Source organism: Bombus vosnesenskii, unplaced genomic scaffold, assembly GCF_011952255.1.
Source record: "Bombus vosnesenskii isolate JDL3184/JDL3185 unplaced genomic scaffold, Bvos_JDL3184-5_v1.1 scf7180000013319, whole genome shotgun sequence".
Classification (NCBI taxonomy): Eukaryota; Metazoa; Arthropoda; class Insecta; order Hymenoptera; family Apidae; genus Bombus; species Bombus vosnesenskii.
Window position 1 is genome coordinate 647,584 of NW_022882964.1, and position 22,536 is coordinate 670,119.

Sequence of the window (22,536 nt, forward strand, 5' to 3'; positions counted from 1 at the left end):
GTCGTTGAACGTTTCGAAAGCATTCGCGTCGCTACGGACTTACACGAAATATCTATATTAGATAATATTAGAATCGTCTTGATCTTGGCGAATGTATCAGCTTCGACGTTGTACGCGTTAACGTCGACTTGCGAAGATCGAATTACGGTAATAAGACCGGTATCGCGTGATCAGCCTCTTTGCTATGCAACGGCAAGATTCTTTGAAATTGTTTTCTCGTGGTTCCGTCGATTCGTCGATCGTAACGGCGCTTATGCTTGGAAGTCCCTTCTTTACGGCTGATTCCGAAATATCCGTTGAGAATATTTATAAGGCGGAAGCTACGTTGTATTCCACTAGAAAGAAACAACTACTTCTTAAAACTTTTGGGACCACGCTCATTAATCGTATTTTCCAACGAGCTCTCAAGGGCCGCCGCTTCAACGCGAACGATGCAGTATTCGATTTCTTTTCGTCGATGAAACCGTAATCATTGAAACGAAATTCGAGGGGAAATTCAAGGGAAAATTTCAGGGGAAAATCCAAGGGGACGAAGAGCAGAGAAGGAGATCCACGTCCGACGAGATTTGAAAACACGCGATCGAGTTTTACGAACGTACGTACTCGGCACGCGCGTGGCAACGTCAAAGCGTTCTCTCTTCATCTTCCGATCGCGCGAAACTTCGAACGTCAAATCGTAGAAACGAACGATTCTGTCTTTCTTGTTCCTAGCGAGCAAATCGAGAAAGACAACGTCGGCCGTCCGCGTTCGGCACGAAGAAACGCATCCGATAACGCTTACGCGCGTCTGGCGAATCGCAATCGTCTATCATCATCGTTTCGAGTAAACGTTACGACGAGTTACCGAGATGAAAAGGACAATGCGTAGATCGTGAACATTTTGCATTGTTCTACGTTAAATCGATAAGATTGGTCGTGTTAGGAACGAGACAATGGGAACAATATAAATTGAGCTGATCCACTCGATTATCCTTTTTTTGATCGAATCGAATTCGAAGGATATAAACGTTGCGTGCATACGAAAGAAACGTATACCCTGTATCGATCGGGCATATACCTGTTGTACATATCCGTGGTTCTTCGGTAACTGTTACGTTAAAATATCTGCGCGTAATATATAAACGATACGTAAATGAATATAAATTATATGCATTTGCGCGTGTATGTATATAAAAAAGTATTCTTACATGGCTACATATGCGCGAGTGCATATACTTCTGGCATACTGACGCACGCGTGCATCCAGAGAGCGGATGTACTGGCTGATTCGATAACAATCGACGGAGAAAACTGGATACGCTCGAGTATAAAAACATCGCGTTTCCTTCTAACGATGGAGACTCACGCGTACCTATGTTAAGTCGAAAGAGCGAAGCGACTTGCCAGGGATTTTCCAATAAAACTTACGCATTGCTATCGCACGACGCGTTATTGTTACTGTTACGTAGCGGTAATGTCACGGATTCGCGCGAGTTTCGCTTTCGTCTCTTGTAAAAACGTGTAATTGATAACCGCATTAACCGGAAAGAACTAACGTTTCGTCGGACGATCGGATGCGCAACGCGAACGAGTCGAACTAAATAAACAGTAAAGCTAACTAATTCGAAGTAGCAAGCATTCGGGGCAACGATCGTTATCGGATCGAGCCGTACACGTTGCACTCAACGGCTACGAATTACATGCCGCACTTTCGTACGGTATGCGATTCGAAGTCAAATAAAAATTACAAACAAAAAGAGGTAATAGTAGAAAAGGAAAAAAAGCGTTGATAGGAAGAAACAGTTTAAGACGTTTCTGCCGCGTGTCCAGGCTGGTCCGGCCGCGGCTGTTAATCCATCTAATTGAAACATATAAATATATATATAAATTTATATATATATTTATATATACACGAGATGTCTCTTTCATAAGTGTGTGAATTTTATGATATATATATACATATATTACATATATGTATTAACTAATATACATACGTATATATATATATATAATAGAATGTGGGTCGTTTTCACTGCATTCTCATTGACCGCTTTTCGATGCATTGTCAGTAAATTAGGTCGTTGCGACTGCTGATATCGATCGCGTGTACAAGCGATTAAATAATTAACCGATTCGTTGAGTCTTCGCCGAATAATAGTAACGTAACCAGCTGGAAGAAGTGACTTCGAAATAGCATTAAAAACGATCGTTCCTATGGAATTTCGATTACCTTTACCTTTCGTTTCCTGCTGAAAGAGATACTGCTTTATTTACGACTAATACGCTTCTTTCGTATTTCGTTCTCTCACACCAGGGAAATTGAGTATCGATTCTGTCTCGTTTTTACAAAGCTATGTAAATACGTCTACCGCTTTACATCGATTTCTGTCGCGATAAATTGATACAATTTACAAGTGATTCGTTATAAGTATATGTAATAACGGGCTCTTAATTATTAGAAACATAATAGCGATCGTTAATGTAACAATGACTGTTCAAATTTTTCAATGAAATATATATATATATATATAAATGGAAATTCTAAACATTCGTTGATAAAAATTAAGGCAAACATGTAACGTATTATTTCGTATCGCTTCGTGACTTAAAATTACGGAATATTTTTTTACGTCCTATGTTTTTTTAAAAAAAACTATCGCATTTACGAAAATACGTAAGTTGAAAGTTTGTTTAGTGCGCGTTGTCGCGTTACTTTTACCGCAAACGTAATCGCGGTGTACGTACGTCGAATTTTATGTTACGATAAAACTTAAAGGTATCTTTCCTACGTATTAAATTGTTAACGAAATTTTCATTCGACTTATATTATAATTCGATTATACATTACAGCCACGTGCCAAATCAAGCAAATTCAAAAACGACGAATTATACTTTCCTCCGATAAAAATAAAGAAATAAACACCAGAAATTTTTCATTAAATATCTTATACGTTATTTATGCACGTTTATTCTGCGTAATATTACCTTCTCCTTCTGTTATTTTAAATCCATTAAAGAATATACATACCTTTAACGCTATACTCGATGACGTCCTGCAGAAAAAACATTTTTTCTAGATACGTAGACACTGCGCATTCTGGTTACGTAACGAACTTAACGTTGTAGAGCATTCGCGTAAATGTCGACACTGCGTTTGGTAATGAATATATTTAAAGCAATTATAGGTCGTAACAGTCTCACGAAGACAACTCGATTTTTGAAAAGTAGCTTTAAATTCTGATTAAACGATGCTTTAATCTCGTGCCACGACTTGGCGTACGATTAAAAAAACCCATCAAAATCCTTCTCATACACGTTTTCGTTCGATAGTCTTTTAAATTAAGTTTTTGGAATATAAAATAGCGAATCGACGAAACAGACATATTCCCGATTAGGATTTTTACACGATTGAATTATAATTTTTCTCTCGCGTGAGAACGTTTATTAAGAAAAAGATCTTTCGATAATAATAAGTCATCGAATTAAATATTTAAACAATTTCTCCACGAGTAGTACGATTTCCAAAAACTTGATCGCGTTACGTAGACTGTAAACTTTCCGACGAGGTATCTCTAGTCATCTTTCATTCGGCTTTAGTTCCTGTAATCGTAAGCTTTACTTTCATTTGTATTCTTTACGGAGCAGAACAGAGTTTGTTACAAATTGGTAGCTGCGTTCACGTTTTTAGTTGCTCGTCGATCGATTAGTAGAAACGCAATTCGACGAATTCATAGACACGAGCAATTTAAAAAGTGTGTCATAATTACGTTAACAGTGTTAACTCTAATGACGAGAAGATACGTACGTTGGGTAAATTTCTTCGTAGAATATAAAGAAAAATCATTGTTTACGATAAAAAAGAAAACTACTCATCATCGTCATCGTGACATCGTGTCCAGTAGGTTGCGCGAATATCGAAAAACAAGAAGGTAGAAAGAGTAAACGCATCGGTAAAGGAAAGAATCTTTTATTAATATACGCCGATAAGCCGTAGCGTGAATTTCGTTGTATTTAAGCGATAGACAAATTTAACAAAATTCAACAAAACAAAAAAAAAAGAGAAAAGAATAACAACAATCGAAAGCGATCGTAGCGAGTAACGTCAAGTAGTATTCTCTCCAGCGTTAATTACATAAACTTTCGAGTAGTCTTCGTTCTTGTTTGGAGAATAACGTTTGAATAATGGTACACGTAATAGCCGTAAAAATGAAAAGGCATGCGGTCATCTTGACGCTACTACACGTATAATTTATCACTACGATATTGCGTTGATATATCATTGGCATTGTTAAAAGAAGAAGATCTACGTGTAAATAAACATAAAAAGCATTTTTATAGATAACCTTAGTCATTTCGATATCAACCCCGACCTTTAGATATCAACGACGAGATAAAACAATCGGCGAAAATTTAACAAATTTAATAAATACCGTATCGTTCGAGGAGAAATCGGCAATTATCTGGAAAAGGAGATTTCGATAACCTTGAAATGTATCGTCAAGCTCGTCGTTTCGAGTAATTTTTCTCTATACGCGTTGCCATCGCTCGTTACCCTTAGTTTCCGGGATATACGCGAGAAGCTTCGATCAAATTTACTTTCCATTACGCTTCGTTTACCGTTCGTTTGCGAAAACAACGACATTTGCAGTAAAAATTCTTGTACACGCGTCGTCTGCGTACGTAAGTCTATCGTTTTATCGGTTGTTACTTCCGGTGACTCTTTGCGTAACCCGGAATTCATCCCTCGGTCGAGGCGGCCACTAGCTATGCAAATATAATTAGTCGGACCGCGATGATCCTAAGGAACTGTGATAAAACTAAGCGTTCGCGTTTTACCCCTAGGACGCTTCATCGTTATAAAATATATTCAAGTGGAGACGTTCCTTGTGGTTATCGCTCCATCGGGTAAAATATGGGGAAACGCGGGTTTTCACCCGCGAGCGACCAGTGGTGGAGCGACCATCGTCGCCGAACTTCGCTGGTTTCTTATCGTCGGATCAGTGAACGTGTCTTTACCGGTTGTCGTCCTTAGATCGGTCTACATCTCGCGACTGATTTCCCATCTTTAGATCGTTCGTCTGTTTAACTCGTATCTATACGCACCGAGCCTAACTGTCTATATCTACTTTAGATCGATCATCCAATTAACTTATATCTATACGCATCGAGCCTATAAGTTGTCGAAATAAAGCGTAAATTGTAACCTGTTAATCCGGTGTTATAATCGATTCAACCACCTCTTAGGTTGTCCGAAAAGTTTCTTTCGTTTTATAAGGAAATAATACGCGCGCGATGTTGTTCCTTTTATATTAGTTCATCGAATTATGCACGAACATAATAATAAAGATAGAACGAAACGGATCGTACCTAATTCAATAAAATAATGAAAAACAGAAATTGTTGCTCATCTATTATCACCTTAAAGTAAAATGTACATAAAGCGTGCAAAAAGTATATATACTCGTTGTATATTATTAGCACCGTAAGACAAAGTTGATATCAGTCAAAACGTAACACGTGATATTCGATACCAAGCAGAGAGAATCTTATCAGAGCCGCGGTTAAAATATTCCTCTTCGTCGCGTTATGTACAGTACCCTAATTGAAGCTTCACGAGTTCACTACACGTTCCAGAATGCCGGTACGTATGCATATGTACATCGTACGTCAATTATCGTACAGATTCATTTTGCAGCTTACCTATTCGTACGTTCGAACCGATCGCAATCAAATCTTTCTTGCTTTCGACAGATTTTAAATTATTTTAATCGGAAATATACGTTCGAATACTAATTTCCAAAACTCTGAACCGAAACTCTGAAAATTTAACAACAAATACGAAATAATTGTTTGAAAGTTCAGTTATCGTTATTCGAATATATAATCGAACGATGATTCGACTAATTAAACGTAATCTGCCGTCGTTATTCGCGTTAGATTATATCGGTAGAAAAGGGAAAAATAGCCGACCTCTGAACTGTCTATCGATTATATGCTTATTGCATATACTGATCGACGTAAATTTAAATTTCAAGAGATATATATCTTTTGGATTTAGAGAGTATCTTTTATATCGTACGTATATATCCGAATTAAAATCATTATTTTCACATGGAAATTTATTGCTACCGCACTCAAATACGCTTGCGTTTACCTCAAACGTATTTGACATCTTACGTCTATGTATATCTCCATAATAAAAGTTACTTCGTTCGATCAAAAATTACAAATACATCAAATACGGTGTAAATATAACGATACATCGTACGTAGAAAATACAAAGAAAAAATGTATTTATAAATACTACTAGAAGACGACCTACCTTTTTTCTATAAAATATTACAACGATAAATTATGCGTTGATAACAGATTTGCTTACTTTTAATTACAGAAAGTATCGTTCAACTATAAGGGACTGATCACCCCAGTATTTACACCCTTTAATAACGACAGGTAATTTCCCTAACATTTATCCGATATTAGCAATATTGGTATAACGAAGAAACGGAAGATAGTATCAAATATACAGATCGCATCGTACGAACTGGTAAAACTAAATGATACGAACTTGTAAATGAAATGAAATAACGAAAACTTGTTCGTTGAAACTCGACGGAAACCTACGAAGATCGAATTTCCTATGCGATATATTTCTGATTTTATACAAAGAATGAAATTCCGAGTTTTCCTAATTACCTGCAATTTCCTAAAAGGGAATGCGATGTTTCCGTTGCCTCGTAGTCTTGTATATGCATAACTTGCAGCCGTTACATCGGCGAGTAACGAAATTCGCGTGCAATTTATGACACAATACCGCGATAAACGGGATAAATGTATATGCGTGGACAATATGTGAGTAAAATTAGAAGAGAATCCGGACAACGTATATAGGACCAGACGATGGAATAGGGAGCGTTACATAAGCGTTACTTACATAGATAATTATGTTTACCAAAGTGATAGAAGTATTCGGACGCGTAAAGATACACGCGACGTAAGCACCGCAGTCGTGTGACCGTTACGTTTCAATCGATGCGAAGACACGGAGTAAGATGCGAGTATTTCACAGCGAATAGTAATTTTGTGAATTTTTTAAACGTGTCTGCATTTAATACGAAAAAATCAGAAAAATCGATAGTGAAACTACGTAAAAAGAAAGATCTTATCGAGAAATTGCGAAACATGGGAAGAAAGGTGATCGACTGTACTCTACATAATTTAGAAATGGAAAAATGAAAGGAATACTATCCTATAATAACGCTACAGGACGAAGGAAGAGACGATCTTCCAGAGGAGAGAAGAGAAGTTTATTATAGGGAACACGTAGGTGAGAACGTATGCACTTCTGCTTCGAAACTTGCCAATATAATTGTCGATAGTTTCGGAAAGAACGTGTACGACGAATTGTAGAATCGCAATTGTGGTCCAGAATTCTTACGGAAAAAGCAGGAAGATATAGGCGAAGGAAACACGCATGAAGAAAAAATTAGCTTTTGGAAGAAATCGTATCGATGAAGATAATATTGGGATCGTTGGGATCAAATCATCCGAGATTAGAGTGAATTCGGTCTTTTTGCCCTAGATCAACGACACGATATATGGAAAAAGAGAAATATACATGTACCGTAATAAAAACAAATTTACTACCGACTGTAAAGCTCGATTATGGTAGGGCGATGTACGACGACGAATGGGACCGGAATTCTCGTGTTCGTTAACGAAATTTCAAACAAACGTAAATATCCGAATATCTCGAAATAAAATTTATTTACAAGACGACGATCCAAAGAGTTCCGCTGGAATTGTCCGGGAATGCGGCAATTTAGAAATACAACGTTTTAATAAAATTATAACTCTGTCTGTTTGTTTATTTTAGCGCAAGAACCTTAAACTTGTCGATTATACCGCAATATGCCGACCATTTGGCGAAGAAAAAAGTCACCGGTGTTCTTGGTACGTAAGGGCTGTACCTGTTTGTACGATTAAAACATTTTATTCGTCGATTATCATCGATGTCCAAATTTAGCATGATCGAAAGTCAAATTTCTGTATATTATTTTCACTTTTTTCTATATCTCTGCTTATATGTATATTGCGCTCGCCGTTCGATCGTTTGATAGTATCAAAAAAAATGGTAATAAACATTCTCATTCGCAAATAACATCGTGATCCTTATTTTTTCTTCTGTGATACGTTCTTTAATACGTTCCGTAGTCAACGAGATTCCGGAGTCAATTCGATTTATCGACGTAAGAGATTATTTATTAATTCGAAGACGGAATTGTATATAGAAGGAAAAATTTGTAATCGATAGTAAATGGAACGACCGGGGAAGGCCCATCCATGACTACGAGCGAAAGAAAATTAGTTGCCGAGGCGTGGGCAAATGCCGTCAAAACAACGAAGCAACATTTGATGATTCAAGTGGGCGGTACATCTCTTCCTGATGTTCTTGAACTTGTACGTAAAATATTAAGAAACTAAAACATTCGTTTAAGGCCGTGTTTTCGATAAAATCGAATTTGAGATAGGTATCGTCGACAGCTAAAAAGAAGCGTACGTAGAAGAACTTTTAATGCAAAATTCAATATCCTTCAAATTCGATTTTCTTACTCGATAACGACAACATCTTTTAATAATAAGTACGTGTCATTTTATCGTTTCGCTAAGTTACAGTTCGATACGCCCGATTCGATACTACATCTACCGATATTTATTTCAAGGCAAAACACGCTGAAAACGTTAAAGCAGATTCCATTCTCTGTCTACCGGAGTTATACTTCAGCCCAAGCACTTCTGAGCAATTGAAGGATTATTTGAAGCTAGTCGGTTCGGCAGCTCCAAATACACCGCTTCTATATTATCATATTCCGAGCTTGACTAACGTCGATGGTAAGCTGATAATTACAGTTATAGCAATTCTGTCAATTACGCGCCCTAAGTTGAAAGACTATACAAAGAAATATATCTACAACGATTATATGCAAATGCTAAGATGGAAACTTACAACCTTACGATGTTCGACTTTCATCGCCCTTTTCATTTAAACATTCCGAGGAATCGTCGAAACTGATTTGTAAAATCTCTCCCTCTCTCTCTTATTGACAAACGATTAATATACAGTTATCATGGCAATACAGAAAATCCTTTGTCATTTATATATCTGTCCACGCTTATATATTCTCTTCGTTTGATTATTAATAAAAATATCGTATGACAGCAAATTCCTACGTTATGAAATATTATGTACTTAAAAGCGTATTGGCGTTTTTTCAGTGCATATGGCGCAGTTTCTTGAATCTGTCGGCGAGGAAGAGATACCAACTTTCGTAGGAATAAAATTCACAAGTTCTAGCTTAGACGAAGGTGCTCAAGCTTTTCATGTTACCAACGATAAATTCGCCGTATTCCTTGGAAACGATCAGGTATTCTTCGTTATCTTCTTAAATATCATATTTAACGTCAACTCCGTAGGTAATATGCAGATTCGTGAGGCCGAAATAAGACGAAAATATTAGTATACGCATGTTAGTGACATATTAATTCTTTCCCTATATTCACGTATATGTTGTGTACGTTTGTTTACATAGATACTTTACCATAGAAATAACGTTATCTTAAACTTATAAACTATTGCTCGTTAATGTAAAAAGCACTTTATAAACTAGCACGTTATGTTACTCATATTTCTATGAAATTGGTTTTAGTTACATTGTATGTAGAACACGTGGGTACCTTTAAGATATTTAGGTATACATAAATCTTTGATCTAAAACGTATCACATTAGCTCGTTCTAATAGATTCTAAGAATCTTAACGCGTTTCGCTTGTCGAATTTTACAAATTAGATGCGAGCGATTGCTTTAAGAGTTAAAATTTCAAAAATCGATATAAAAATATATAGTAAGAAACTCATACGATACTATTATTGTGTTCGTTTCAGTTGATAACCGCTGCTTGTGCATTAGGAATGAATTCCTTTATAACAACAGGTTCGAATATGTTCTCCGAAATTGTACTCGAAACTCTTGCAGCCGGTCTTGCAGGAAACGTCATGAAAGGAAGAGAAACGCAACAACGTTTGACAAACGCTGTGACGAATGTATCGAAATATGGTAAAATTATAATTAAACGTTTCTTTCGTCTAAAAATTTTACCAAAAGCATAAATTCAATTATGTATCATATACATATGGTAAAAATCACTATTCATCCAATTCCATTTTGTCACAAACTTGATTTAACAAGGTTCGATAAAAATAACGATCCACTTCTCTTTGTACCCGATTTAATTTCAGCTAACACGATTCGAACGACACCTTTTTAGAAAATCTATTTTTTGACACTCTACAAGTTTGAAGCTTTCTTTGGAATTTTCTTTTAAATTAGTACACATTGATTTGGTTTTATTTTACTTTTTCTTGTAGTTTCATTATAAGCTATTCTTGTATCTTATTCCCTATTTTATGAAAAAATTATGCAAAACCTATTTCGATCGAAACGAGATGACAATACTGAATTTCAGGAATGCCATTCCGTTCGATTCCATTCAAATCATCGAATAATTTCCCTTAAATTTATTACATATTACTTTACAGAGGAATAAATCTTATTTATTGCAAAATATATAACTCCAGTTGAAAAGAAGCATAAAAATTTAGAAATACAAATAATAATTTTACAAACAATCTATATTTAGCACCATACTCTCTTCTTTTAATCGTTAATGTTGTAATTATGTTACAGGAACCTGGGTAGAAACTATGAAAACAGCAATGACTCTGTTAACGGGCATCAATCCTGGACCTCCACGTGCGCCTCTGAAACCTTTGTCTGTTCAAACTGTAGCATCAATGGCGAAAGATTTACAAAATTTAGGATTTAATGTAAAACTCTAATGTATCAATAATGTATGAAAAATAATGTTTACCATTATCTTTTCAAATAAAATTTATGCAAAATAATAACGTTTACTATTATTTCTATCGAAACTTTTGGGGTGTTACCATTTGTAATTAACACGCTTAACCGTATTTATTACATTTGTAACTACAATCGTCAAAGTGAACGAACGTCGAAGTAAAACTACGCGAGTTCGGCATTTCCGAATCCACAGAATATGCTGTAAACGTGATTGCCTTGAATTCGCTTTTAGTATTTTCTGACACAGTAAAATAATAATTTACGATTGTACAAAGAATACACAAAAAAGATCAGATAGAAAAGTAAATATGAACTTTCCCGTAGAACCGTACAATTAAGTAGGTTCTTGAAACGTGGAACTCGATAGGTTCTTGTCTGTGCTAGTGTGCAACCAAACAAGGCAGATCCCTAATTTTATAGGTTCTTGTATATACTAACTTTAGTTGATCTCAACGCTTGACCGCATGGTGCAGCACTAGTCCGGGGACAATCAGGCCCATAAGCGTGAGCACTCTTATTTCTAACTAATCTAGCCCAGCTTGAAAGTTATGGCCGAGCGGCTGGGATATTTTTGTATATAATTCGAAAATTAGAACTGACCGCCGGTTATATGTATAGGAAAAAATTGTTCAAACTGTTGAGCTTTATACATATTTCAGATCATCGAAACCAAAGAAGACGCTTTTCATCGACAACCTTGACGGTGTAACATTAGCGACCGAATCGCGAAATTAAATTGAAATTTTTGGCGGGTTTTGCTAGATCGAAGTTAAGTTCAGGTTTAGTTTCAGAGCAAAATTAACAACACTTGAAATTTGTTGCGAATCTTTTTTTTTGTGATATTTTGTTTATTTAAATAGCACGTTTTAACATATCAAAGTTCGAAGAAAGTCAGAAATACTAATCAGATTGTTCACTACTACCCTTTAACCAAGAATATTATTTGGTATTAGGTTTAGTAACTTGGTTTAAACGCTTTTTTTCACTAGCGACCTACCAGCCAATGGTAATAGCTAAAATTTCACGTGATCAATCGTGTTTACTCCGTCAATTCATCTGACACGCACCAAGTTGTTGCCGCAAATGCTAGATGCTTCAAGCACTACGAATGTTTGAATTTTTTGATTAGATTACAAAGTATATAAAAATGTTTGATTAAAACATTTATATTTTAGTATCATTTAAGAAGTGATCTTTAATACGTTTTAACGATATTTCAACGATGAGTTCCGATCACACGCATAGACGATGGAGTAATTTACGTAAAGTATTAGAAAGAACAGGTCCTTTTTGTAGACCGGATTTTGAACCGTCGCCAGAAACATTGCAATTTTTATTAGACAATTGCAAGATTCTCGTCATTGGCGCCGGTGGTTTAGGATGCGAATTACTTAAAGATTTAGGGTTGATGGGTTTTAGACAAATTCATGTAATCGATATGGACACGATTGAATTATCTAACCTCAATCGGTACGGAAATATACGATGATTCGTCAAAAGAATTTATCAAAATGTTTATTAAAGAAGAATTGAGAAATTAATAAAAAAAAATTGCAGGCAATTTCTCTTCCGCCATAAGGATATCGGCTCGTCAAAAGCGGAAGTAGCTGCAAATTTTGTCAATAGTAGAATACCAGGCTGCAATGTTATACCACATTGTTGCAAAATACAGGATAAAGATGAAGAATTTTATAGACAATTTCACATAGTCATTTGTGGTCTAGACTCGATCGTTGCAAGAAGATGGATCAATGGAATGCTGTTGTCTTTATTAGTTTACGAAAATGGTGAACTTGATCGGTCCACTGTAATACCCATGATTGATGGAGGAACGGAAGGTTTTAAAGGAAATGCAAGAGTAATACTACCTGGTCTATCTGCTTGCGTTGAATGTACTTTGGATTTATATCCTCCTCAGGTACGTATACCGAAAATATTTTTTTACATTGAACAAATAAATATAACTCTTCTGTCGACTACTATTATGTTGAAATATAGGTGACATACCCATTGTGTACAATAGCGAATACTCCACGCCTACCAGAACATTGTATAGAGTATGTGAAAGTAATTCAATGGCCAAAAGAAAATCCATTTGATTGTGCGATAGATGGAGATGATCCTCAGCACATAAATTGGATTTATGAAAAATCTAATGAAAGAGCAGCTCAATTTGGAATACAAGGATTGACATACAGATTAGTGCAAGGTGTAGTTAAAAATATTATACCTGCTGTGGCATCTACAAATGCTGTCATTGCTGCAACATGTGCTACCGAGGCATTTAAACTAGCTAGCAGTTGTAGTGCTTCGCTAAATAACTATATGGTATTTTTGTTATCTCGATTTTAATTAGAAATCTAAGGATGCAACATAATAAGCAAATAATTCCTTTCTCTAAAGGTACTGAATGATGTAGATGGAATTTATACTTACACTTATGAAGCAGAAAAGAAAGAAGATTGCGTGGCGTGTAGTCAAATTCCAAAAGAAATCGAAATTAGTAATCCTAAATTCAAATTGAAAGACTTGATAGAGAACTTGTGTGAAAGGCCAGACTTGCAAATGAAAAATCCAGGTCTCACGGCGTACATTGACGGGAAAAATAAAACGTTGTATATGCAAACTGTAACGAGTATTGAGGAGAGAACTCGTGAGAATCTAACAAAAACGCTGATCGAACTCGGGCTTAGACACGGCAGTGAGATAAATGTCGCTGACATTACTACTCCTAATGCAATTGTATTAAAATTAAAATTTGTATATTGTAATTCAGATATGTGAAAAATCCTTCATTTTGTTCATAAATTTATCACTACAAACCATTATATATATTTACAGTACTTGTATTGCTTTTGTGTCAGTTTAAGAAATAATGTCGACATGAATAGTTCATCAACATTATTCTTATCGAAATAAAAACGAAAATATGTTCAATGTAGTATCATTTTTTACCGAATCTATAAATAGATATCACACGATAACATTTACTTTAAACATTATTTTTAATATATTGATTCATCCTAATTTTATGTGATAAACTGGTATGGTATTGCTATTCCTTTTTTTTTTTTTTTGTTTTATATGGTACCAGTCCTTGTGACTATACTTATATATAACAGAAGCAAGTATTAAAACTATATTAGTTCATATGACATACCTGTTATATTAACAATAAAGACACAGTTGCAAATATGATTCTATATTTCTGATGTTTCGTTTTTCACTTTCATCAGAGATTATATATCATAGAAAAATTAGTAAGTTATATAATCCGTAAAATTCTATCTTTTTCGGTCGTTAACTTTTTTGTTGATAAATTTCGTGTGGCTCTTCAGAAATAGACAGTATCTTACAGATCAATACATTAGTAGGACTATTTTGAAAGAGAAAAAAAGGAGCAGTTTAATGACTCGCGAAATATGCACGTGTCAAAATCTATACTTGTTAGCTTGTCGTTAATATCTTTTTAATAACAATTTCTCTCGTTTCATCGTATTAAATTTTATGTTAAGTATGAATTTTGTGCACAGTCCTTTTTTGCATTATAAGCATTTATTGATGACTTATTCGTAACGAACGAAAAATACTACGGATCCGATCTTTCCGTATTTAGTAAATACTTTTATTGGAAGTATAATACCATATCGAATGGATGACATTATATGCTCCGATTAGAGCAAATGAAGGACAGTGCACGATAACCCAAAACATCTTTTGTTTTACAAGCACGCTCGGTAACATTCGACATATGCACAATTTGAGTAGAAAAAATATCTAGAACAAATACATTATCTATCTTCCTTATACAAAACTATTATTACATTGTATTAATATTTCATAATTTTCGCTTTTTTACCCCGATAAGACGATTAGTCACTCGCCAAGAATCCTTTGTTCTTAGAAAGACGTCCTTCTTTTTCCATTTCAATATGAATAACACAAAATGCTCCTATAATCATTTGAGTAATATTTACTTCAAATATTCATTGTCAGTAAAATTTGTATCAAGTCAAACTCAATAAGAATAAAATATTTTTTGACGGTCAGGGAATTCTTACAACGAAACACTTCGAGGTTCATTGGCATTTCATCGTTTATACGGAATTCCAATATGGACATTCTCATTTCAATTGTACAATTCGAAATTAGGTGTTTTCTTTTTATAGTATGAATTATTAATTCGCTAGACACGAGATGCACAAAATCAGCTAGTGCAAAACTAGCATTACTGTCAAAGTAAGTTGTGTCATGCTGGGCAGTGCATTCAGAAACTGCAGAACGTATTAACTGTGATTCTTTTCAAGTATCTTTTCGTTTACGTAATTAAAGAGACATTAATCAGCATGAGATAATTTTCTTCGATAACCCAAAAACATTTATAAAATCAAATTCGCATTTTATTCGTTTCTTTTATGAAAGAAACATACGAATGCACATGCGGTTCACTTTCTGGCTCGGTCGAATTAAGTCGCACAATGCAGACATATTTCGACCATTATTTAAAAAATAAATTTGACATGTTCGAAATGTAATACATCAGCTGCAAAATGTCTTATGAATAATCATTGTATAATAATACCATGGTCCATGAAAAAATAGTCCGGTATAAAAACGTAAGTGTGGCATAATAAGTGTCGTGAAGTCCGATTTGTCCAGGGCAGAATACGACACTTTTTTATCATGGAAATTCTTGGATTTAAATAGATACAGTTATTTAATTAAACAAACAGCAATATAAAAATGGGAAAGGTATAACGATATGAAGAATCACGATTTATCAATGTCGTCTCAACAAAAAGACAAATATTTCAGGTATAGTGACGTTAAAAAGTGTCTAATTTCTGCTCTGAAGCTGCTTAACAAAAGATAACACAAAGTGCACGATGTTAATACGTCATGAAGAACGCTAAAACGGTTGTGTTAGGCCTTGGCATCAACTTCCATCGCCACTTCACCTGCAGCTTTCTCTGCCTTCTTCCTCATTCTCTTCGCAGTCCTCGGGTTTACCGAGGTGTACAAAAGGGTCTATAAACAAAATTAATTAATTAATAACAGAACCCACTAAAAGAAAAAGAATTGAAAACAAATAATACATAATTCACACCTTCAATTCAGGATCTTTAACAGCATATTCCGATTGATAAATGTCAAGGTCTAAAGGAATTCCTGTAATCTTGTGTTGCCGATTGTGCATTACTAGTACTGTGAATTTGAATTGTGCAGCAAATTCATTTGGTTTTTCATATAGTACCTAGAATAGTAATAAAGATGTAATGACATAAAACTCTTTAATGAAATATAAAAACAAAGAGTTATACATAAGTAACAGGCTTACTTGGAATGGTTCAATCAACCTATGATTTACACATTCTACAACTGCCATTTTTGCCTTCTTCTCATCCTCGAAAGTACGTAAATTGAACGGCATAAGGCCGTGTTTATGAGTGACTTCAGAGTAAAACATGCGAGACGCTTTCAATTTCAGTTGATATGTTTCCTCTGTTTTTTTAAATATAGTAACCCGGGTGTCCTGTTCTCGGCCTACTCCTTCACCAGTACTAACCAACACATCCATTGCATATACCTATAATTTAAAAAATCCACATATATTGCATTTTCTCTATTCTAATTGATTACATATCATATTATATACATATGTAAAATGAACTATACCTCATAAGCTTCAAGAGTGTATTTTTCATGTTCCTTTTTCTGTGCATCATTTGGATTTTGAATAATAGTTTTTTCTCCATCTATCTTAAACTGTTTCAATTGGTGACTTAACATTCCTTCAATTGGTTTACACTTGTATACGTCGCAAATTTTTTCTACTGTCTCTGTTATCGTGTACGTCTGTAAACAAAAAGAAGCTACATAAACAACGCGAAATTTAATCAATTTATAGATACAGAGGTGTAAAATATATAAATAACTTACCTCTGTACCTGGCTGTAAAAGCCTCAATGCAGCTTGTGATGCATAATGTGCAGCTAACACTACATCTGCTTTTCTACCAGTAACTTTTTTTTGTGATGAAGAACCTATAACAATAGTGTGTGCCACAACTGCTATGAAGCCATCAACATGTGCTCCAAGATCTCTAAAAATAGAAGATAATAATTACTTTAGAAAATGAGAACAAAAGTTATATTTTATAATATTGAATGTATTATATTCATGGATCATACACTTACACTTTTACCATATCCTCATCTTTGAGTATGAGATCTGGTTCACTTGCGATTGGTGAAAAATGACATATGCAATTATTCACCGATATGCATGTAGGAAAAGCAATTCCCTTCTTCAGCTCTTTTTCCTTTTTAAAGACCTTACTGGTTTCATCCAGTATCAGTTCATCTCCAATCTCACAAATTTCTCTTACCGATGCTCCAGCAACGCACTTATCTAAAACTTGCTTTAATACCCCTGAAATTGAAAGAAATCATTTATCATTTATAGGTACTAACGAATACTTTTAACACTAGGTAAGATTTATAAAATATGTACGAAATTACGTAAGTACTAGACACATACATATCCATATACAGATTTGCTTCAAATTTTGCATAACAATATATGCATAAATAAGTTATTGATTTAAAACATTTATTTTTCTATCAATTTTTAGGGACAAAAGGAGAAAGAAATTAAAGCTATATATTTTTCAAATCACATCACGATAATATATCATATTCCTCCTATTGCGTAGCCACAAAAAATTTCTGCCTTTACTAATGTATATTTCTACGTCTTTTATTTTTTTAAACATAATTTTCATCTAATTCTCTTATCCTTCACAAATTTAAAAAATGCTTAAAAATTATAATTATCTCTCAAACAGTACAAAATTGGGCTAAATTTATTCAGGGAATTTCGCAATATTCGATATTTTTTAGGTCCCACGAAAAATAAAAAGATCGAATGAAAATGACATCTAAAAAATGTAAAACGCATTAAATTTTTATTATTTGCGATTTTTTTAACGCAAAGAACATTTGAATATATTTTTTGGAATCAAAAGTTATAATCAATGTTTCTTTTCAACTTTTGTTTCTCAAAATTAACAAAAAATCTAACATTTGGAATCGATGACCCATTTATATGCAAAATTTGAAACAAACACGTCTCAGATAATTTCGTGGATATTTTGAATACGGTTCTCCTTTTATTCATGATATATGATATAAAATAATATTGCAACTAAATATGTTATTCAAATGATAATAAATTCCAATCATAATACGATGCGAGCCATACAGCGCAAGTTTTCATTGAACATCCGTCTAGATGGTCTTTTTGCGGAAATGGAAACACATACAGAGATGTAAGCGGATTATGGTTCCTGTATAGTAAAATTGTTACGTCGCGATAATGAAATGAAACGGACAATTTTTCGAGCTACGTAATGAAAAGTAAGCAATTTGCTGTCGATTAATCGTTAGAGAAGTGTAGAATATTGAAAGTATCGATAAGTTATCAAAACGTAATAGTCGGTGCCAACTATCCCACATGGTAAGAGAGCCCGGCATTAGCGCGCCACATTCCATATGGCCAGGCGGAAAATAAGACATTAAGGAGCCCGTGCATGAACCAGGCAATTTCACTTTTATTCGTTCGGCTTCATTAGTGAACGTTAAGTCATTTTCTTACGATTTACGATGTCACCGGCCATTTTATACTTGGTGACAACGATGTCTTCGGCGATGGTTCTCTCAGTCTCCTCTTTGTCCGCCATGTCTTCAGCACACTATGTTACGATCACGTGACTTAGATAGACTACTTCTTTGCAATTGCTTCCTGTAACAGTCAGTATCTCAAGTTAACCGTGTGTTCCGAAATTTCCTAGTAATCGTCTCTGTTGGTATCTCTCAATTGAAATATTCTAAATAAATATCACCCTGATAACACTTTTATCAATTACGGTCATGGATGTTTCTTTTTAAGCTAAATCGTAGCGAATTTCAAGAAATATGTATTTTTTGAATATTTCTAATTTTATATAATTAGTTAAGGAACTTAAACATGTCGATCGATATTTTTGGCAAAAATATTCGGCAATAGAAATGAATAGATATAACTGCGCCGAACAATATAAAATTATTTGTATATTTCGTTTGCATAGAATGTTTGTAGAAATGCGCAAACCTTCCAACTGACTTTGTGACGTACAAGTGTACAAGGTTGGTCGACTTGCATCTTTCTAAAACGTGTTTCATGCCTTATGGATCCTGAGATTGGTCGTGTGGCCTATTGGAACGCGGATTTGATTTACATTGCTTTAAATTCAAGTCGTAACCATGTCTTCAGGTAAACTATCCCATAGAATAAAATTAAACTGCTATTATTTCGTTTGTTCGAGAATATTTTCGATATAAGACACCTTGATATTGTTGGAATTTTACCATTTTTTACACGACATAACCAAACTTTCCGCGAAACGCAGCGTGCTTTCAATATTGCACTTTTATATATTAAAAATTCCTGTTAAAAATGCTAATTTTTACATGTATCTATTTCTATAAGGCAAAAAAGGGAAAAAGAAGAAGTGCAAAACTGTCGATTTAATGTCATTCCTTGCTGATGGGGGTGCAACACCCACTGTGCCAGTTAAATCATTGAGCAGTTGGATTGAAGAAATGGAAGAGGAGCATGGTAAAACAAATTTATAGATTCCTTTCGTTTTTTTATGCTTTTATCTTTAAGGTCTCATTTCAGCTTATACATTTGTGTGTGCGTGCGCGCGCGCGCGCGCGTGTGTACATGTATGTGCATATATATACATACATATATATGTGTGTGTATATATGTATAGATATATTCATCTATGAGATATAGATGAATGCCTAACATGCTTAAAATTAGGCATTGCTACTATGAAAAGATAAAATATTTAAAAATTATAAATTGCTGCAAAAAATGTCAAATATTATTATTATTTGGCAGATGGGTTCTCATCAAGAAGTAGCAAAGAACCAGTGATTCTACCAACTGCTCCAAGAGCTGCAAGAGGTCCACGTGTTGCAGATGAAGATATCCCTTCTAATCCACCTTATGTAGCATATCTCTCTAATCTTCCTTATGAGGTAGATGAAGCATATTTGACAGAATTTTTTGCAAACATGAAGGTTAGTGTTTTTATCTATTTATCTTTATTAAGTAATATTAGAGAATTTATATTTACTATTTTAACTTGGATTATCATTACTATCTTTTAGATTTCTAACATACGCTTGCCAAAAGATTCTAATAAACTCAAAGGATATGGATATGTTGAATTTGAAGACCGTCAAAGTTTAATCGATGCTCTTTGTTTATCTAATACAGTAAGTTTCTATAGTTTTCAATTTGGAGTATTTTACAATAATATAATTGTGTATGAATTTTTACTTTCTTAGCCTATGAAAACTAGGAGGGTACGAATTGATGTTTCAAATAGCGTTAATGATGATCGTCGTGGAGGTCGAATGGGTCGCGACAATCGTAGAGACAACGATTATGATCCTGAACGTACATCCGGAGATTGGAGAAGCGGGCCACGAGATGAAAATCTAACATCAGAAGGAGATTCGTACCGGAGTCGGTATGATAACAGAGATCGAAGAGATGATCGGGAAAGTATGCTTATATATGATGATTCTCATTATATACGTGTTGTTAATTGAGAGAAAATTATACAATTAATACTCGAACTAGGTTCCGACTATGATAATAAGCCTGGTGCTTGGCGCGAAAGTAGTGACAGAACAAGGCCAACATTCAGAGACAGAGGTGGTTTCAGAGATGAGGACAAAGATAGAGAATGGTCTCGCTATGATAAAGGTAGCAGAGATCGAGATGGAGGAGACAGAGGAAGTAGTTTCGGCTCGCGTCGTAATTATGGAGATTCTGATTGGGATCGTGATGGCCAACGCAGGCAAGGAAAACCCCCTATAGAAAATAAACGTGAGTATTATTTCTTTTTATAATAAATAAAATGTATAAGAAAACTCTACTCTTTAACTACTAAAAGATATTGAATATTATAGCTGAATTGAGGACTAGGCCGAAATTACAGCTACAGCCTCGTACAAAGCCTATTGAGCCTACTGTTTCAAAAGAAGAACAACAATCTGCAGCTACACCAGCTTCCTCCACAAATATATTTGGTGCTGCAAAACCTGTAGATACCACTGCTAGAGAAAGAGAAATAGAGGAACGTCTTGCGAAGTCGTACGCCGAATCAAAATCCAAAGAAGACGGGTATGGAGAACTGGAAAATTGCTTGAATACTTGAATATAATTCGTCTTAAGATATTTAACAATTAGTTGTCTTTTTAGCGATTCAGAAAAACGCGGTTCTAAAGAGGGTACTTGGGGTAAACGTAATGGGGTAAGTTCATTATGTGAAATTTTCTAACATGTCATGTGTCACATGATTTTATTTACCATGTATTTGTTACTCTTATTAGGAGGGCCGGGAAGAAAGAGAGAGGGGTCGGCAGACTTGGCGATCCGAAGATGACAGAAGTCGACAAAATGAAAGATCAGCACCACGAAATCAACCTGCTTATTCTGGTAAATTTGAGTAGTAATTATAACTAAACTGAGCTAAAATAATTTATGATATGGTACAATGCTTTCTGTACAATTTAGATCAATATGGAGACTCTAAAGGTCAGCCCTCTTCTCGCGGCGGACGACCATCTTCTAGAGGTCCCCCAAGATCAAATGATACTCGTGGTGGAGATAGGTAATAAGACCATGGAAGAAGGTAGTATTAATGTATAACGTATGTGTTTTAATTGCATTATATTTGCAGAGATCGACGAGATAGAGAGAAAGACGATGTCAGTAGGATGCCAAAGGCAAAGGATGAACAAGCTCCAGTAAGTGGGAGATTCCTTTTATTAATCTTGATCACAATAATTATAAATAACTTCTTTCTGTTTCAGAATTTCGTAGCTTCCAACAAGTATTCCATGCTACCTGATGATGTGGATCCCGACAATATTGATGATTAGTCAAAACTATTATACATCACCAATTAAATTGTGCCACATGCATCATAATTGGTCTATATATGCATATTATTAATTTGTTTTACCTCTATTAAATACTTATCGAATTGATTCACGAATCGAACTCTAAGCTCTTGGTATTACTTTACAAGAATTATTGTTGATTTGTATTTAATCTATTTTATTACTCATAATATGATTATCTATCTACATATGTATTTACTTTATATTTCGATATAAATGTTCAACATCATTAAATCAGTGTGAAAATTCGGATAACTTTAAAGAATTATATTAATTTTTTAAATATTTAATTCTGAAGATAATTACATCTGTAAGACTTAGGAATTGGGACTTTATACACCATACTTTATCCACTGTACAGTTATTGTACAATATGTAACTCATTTAAATGTAAAATAATAATGCCAATTTAGGAGGAAAACAATTAAAATAATAAGTGTAATGGGAATTTATGTGATGTATTATATTCTATTGCCTGAAATTCAATATTTCATGAAATGGTTAATAATAACAAAAAAAAAGGGGCGGGGGGTGATTGCAACATAATCGAGCATCGAAAAGTTGATATCATAAAATAAGCACAATAAAGTGTAAGCCATAATATAGCA

General features: G+C 34.5%; 4 protein-coding genes across 6 annotated transcripts; 3 read left to right on the forward strand and 1 right to left on the reverse strand.

Annotated features, from left to right (window-relative positions):
* The first annotated feature begins 5,480 nt into the window (after nucleotides 1–5,480).
* LOC117235775 (N-acetylneuraminate lyase-like) lies at nucleotides 5,481–10,881 on the forward strand. 3 transcript variants are annotated; one of them, XM_033498104.1, is made up of 8 exons: nucleotides 5,481–5,620; nucleotides 6,371–6,432; nucleotides 7,856–7,932; nucleotides 8,294–8,439; nucleotides 8,703–8,871; nucleotides 9,256–9,404; nucleotides 9,923–10,094; nucleotides 10,725–10,881. In XM_033498104.1, exons 1-8 carry the CDS (start codon nucleotides 5,615–5,617, stop codon nucleotides 10,874–10,876), a joined length of 933 nt encoding a protein of 310 aa, XP_033353995.1. In that variant the 5' UTR covers nucleotides 5,481–5,614; the 3' UTR covers nucleotides 10,877–10,881. The 3 variants fall into 3 exon arrangements, with proteins under 3 accessions (XP_033353995.1, XP_033353996.1, XP_033353997.1); XM_033498105.1 differs by lacking the exons at nucleotides 5,481–5,620; nucleotides 6,371–6,432 and adding an exon at nucleotides 7,161–7,306; XM_033498106.1 differs by lacking the exons at nucleotides 5,481–5,620; nucleotides 6,371–6,432 and adding an exon at nucleotides 7,692–7,714.
* A 945-nt stretch (nucleotides 10,882–11,826) lies between these two features.
* On the forward strand, nucleotides 11,827–13,891 carry LOC117235773 (NEDD8-activating enzyme E1 catalytic subunit). Its single transcript, XM_033498102.1, has 4 exons — nucleotides 11,827–12,371; nucleotides 12,459–12,819; nucleotides 12,900–13,229; nucleotides 13,305–13,891. Exons 1-4 carry the CDS (start codon nucleotides 12,124–12,126, stop codon nucleotides 13,683–13,685), a joined length of 1,320 nt encoding a protein of 439 aa, XP_033353993.1. The 5' UTR covers nucleotides 11,827–12,123; the 3' UTR covers nucleotides 13,686–13,891.
* An 88-nt stretch (nucleotides 13,892–13,979) lies between these two features.
* LOC117235774 (proliferation-associated protein 2G4) lies at nucleotides 13,980–18,713 on the reverse strand. Its single transcript, XM_033498103.1, has 7 exons — nucleotides 18,558–18,713; nucleotides 17,099–17,333; nucleotides 16,842–17,004; nucleotides 16,578–16,757; nucleotides 16,240–16,488; nucleotides 16,009–16,155; nucleotides 13,980–15,929 (listed from the first exon to the last, which is right to left on the reverse strand). The coding sequence occupies exons 1-7, from the start codon at nucleotides 18,640–18,642 to the stop codon at nucleotides 15,825–15,827; spliced, it is 1,164 nt and encodes a 387-aa protein (XP_033353994.1). The 5' UTR covers nucleotides 18,643–18,713; the 3' UTR covers nucleotides 13,980–15,824.
* Nucleotides 18,714–19,058: 345 nt separating this feature from the next.
* LOC117235772 (eukaryotic translation initiation factor 4B) lies at nucleotides 19,059–22,449 on the forward strand. The gene is made up of 12 exons (XM_033498101.1): nucleotides 19,059–19,214; nucleotides 19,431–19,559; nucleotides 19,851–20,032; nucleotides 20,123–20,230; nucleotides 20,303–20,522; nucleotides 20,601–20,849; nucleotides 20,933–21,146; nucleotides 21,225–21,276; nucleotides 21,356–21,461; nucleotides 21,540–21,636; nucleotides 21,706–21,772; nucleotides 21,839–22,449. Exons 1-12 carry the CDS (start codon nucleotides 19,205–19,207, stop codon nucleotides 21,905–21,907), a joined length of 1,503 nt encoding a protein of 500 aa, XP_033353992.1. The 5' UTR covers nucleotides 19,059–19,204; the 3' UTR covers nucleotides 21,908–22,449.
* The last annotated feature ends 87 nt before the right edge of the window (nucleotides 22,450–22,536 follow it).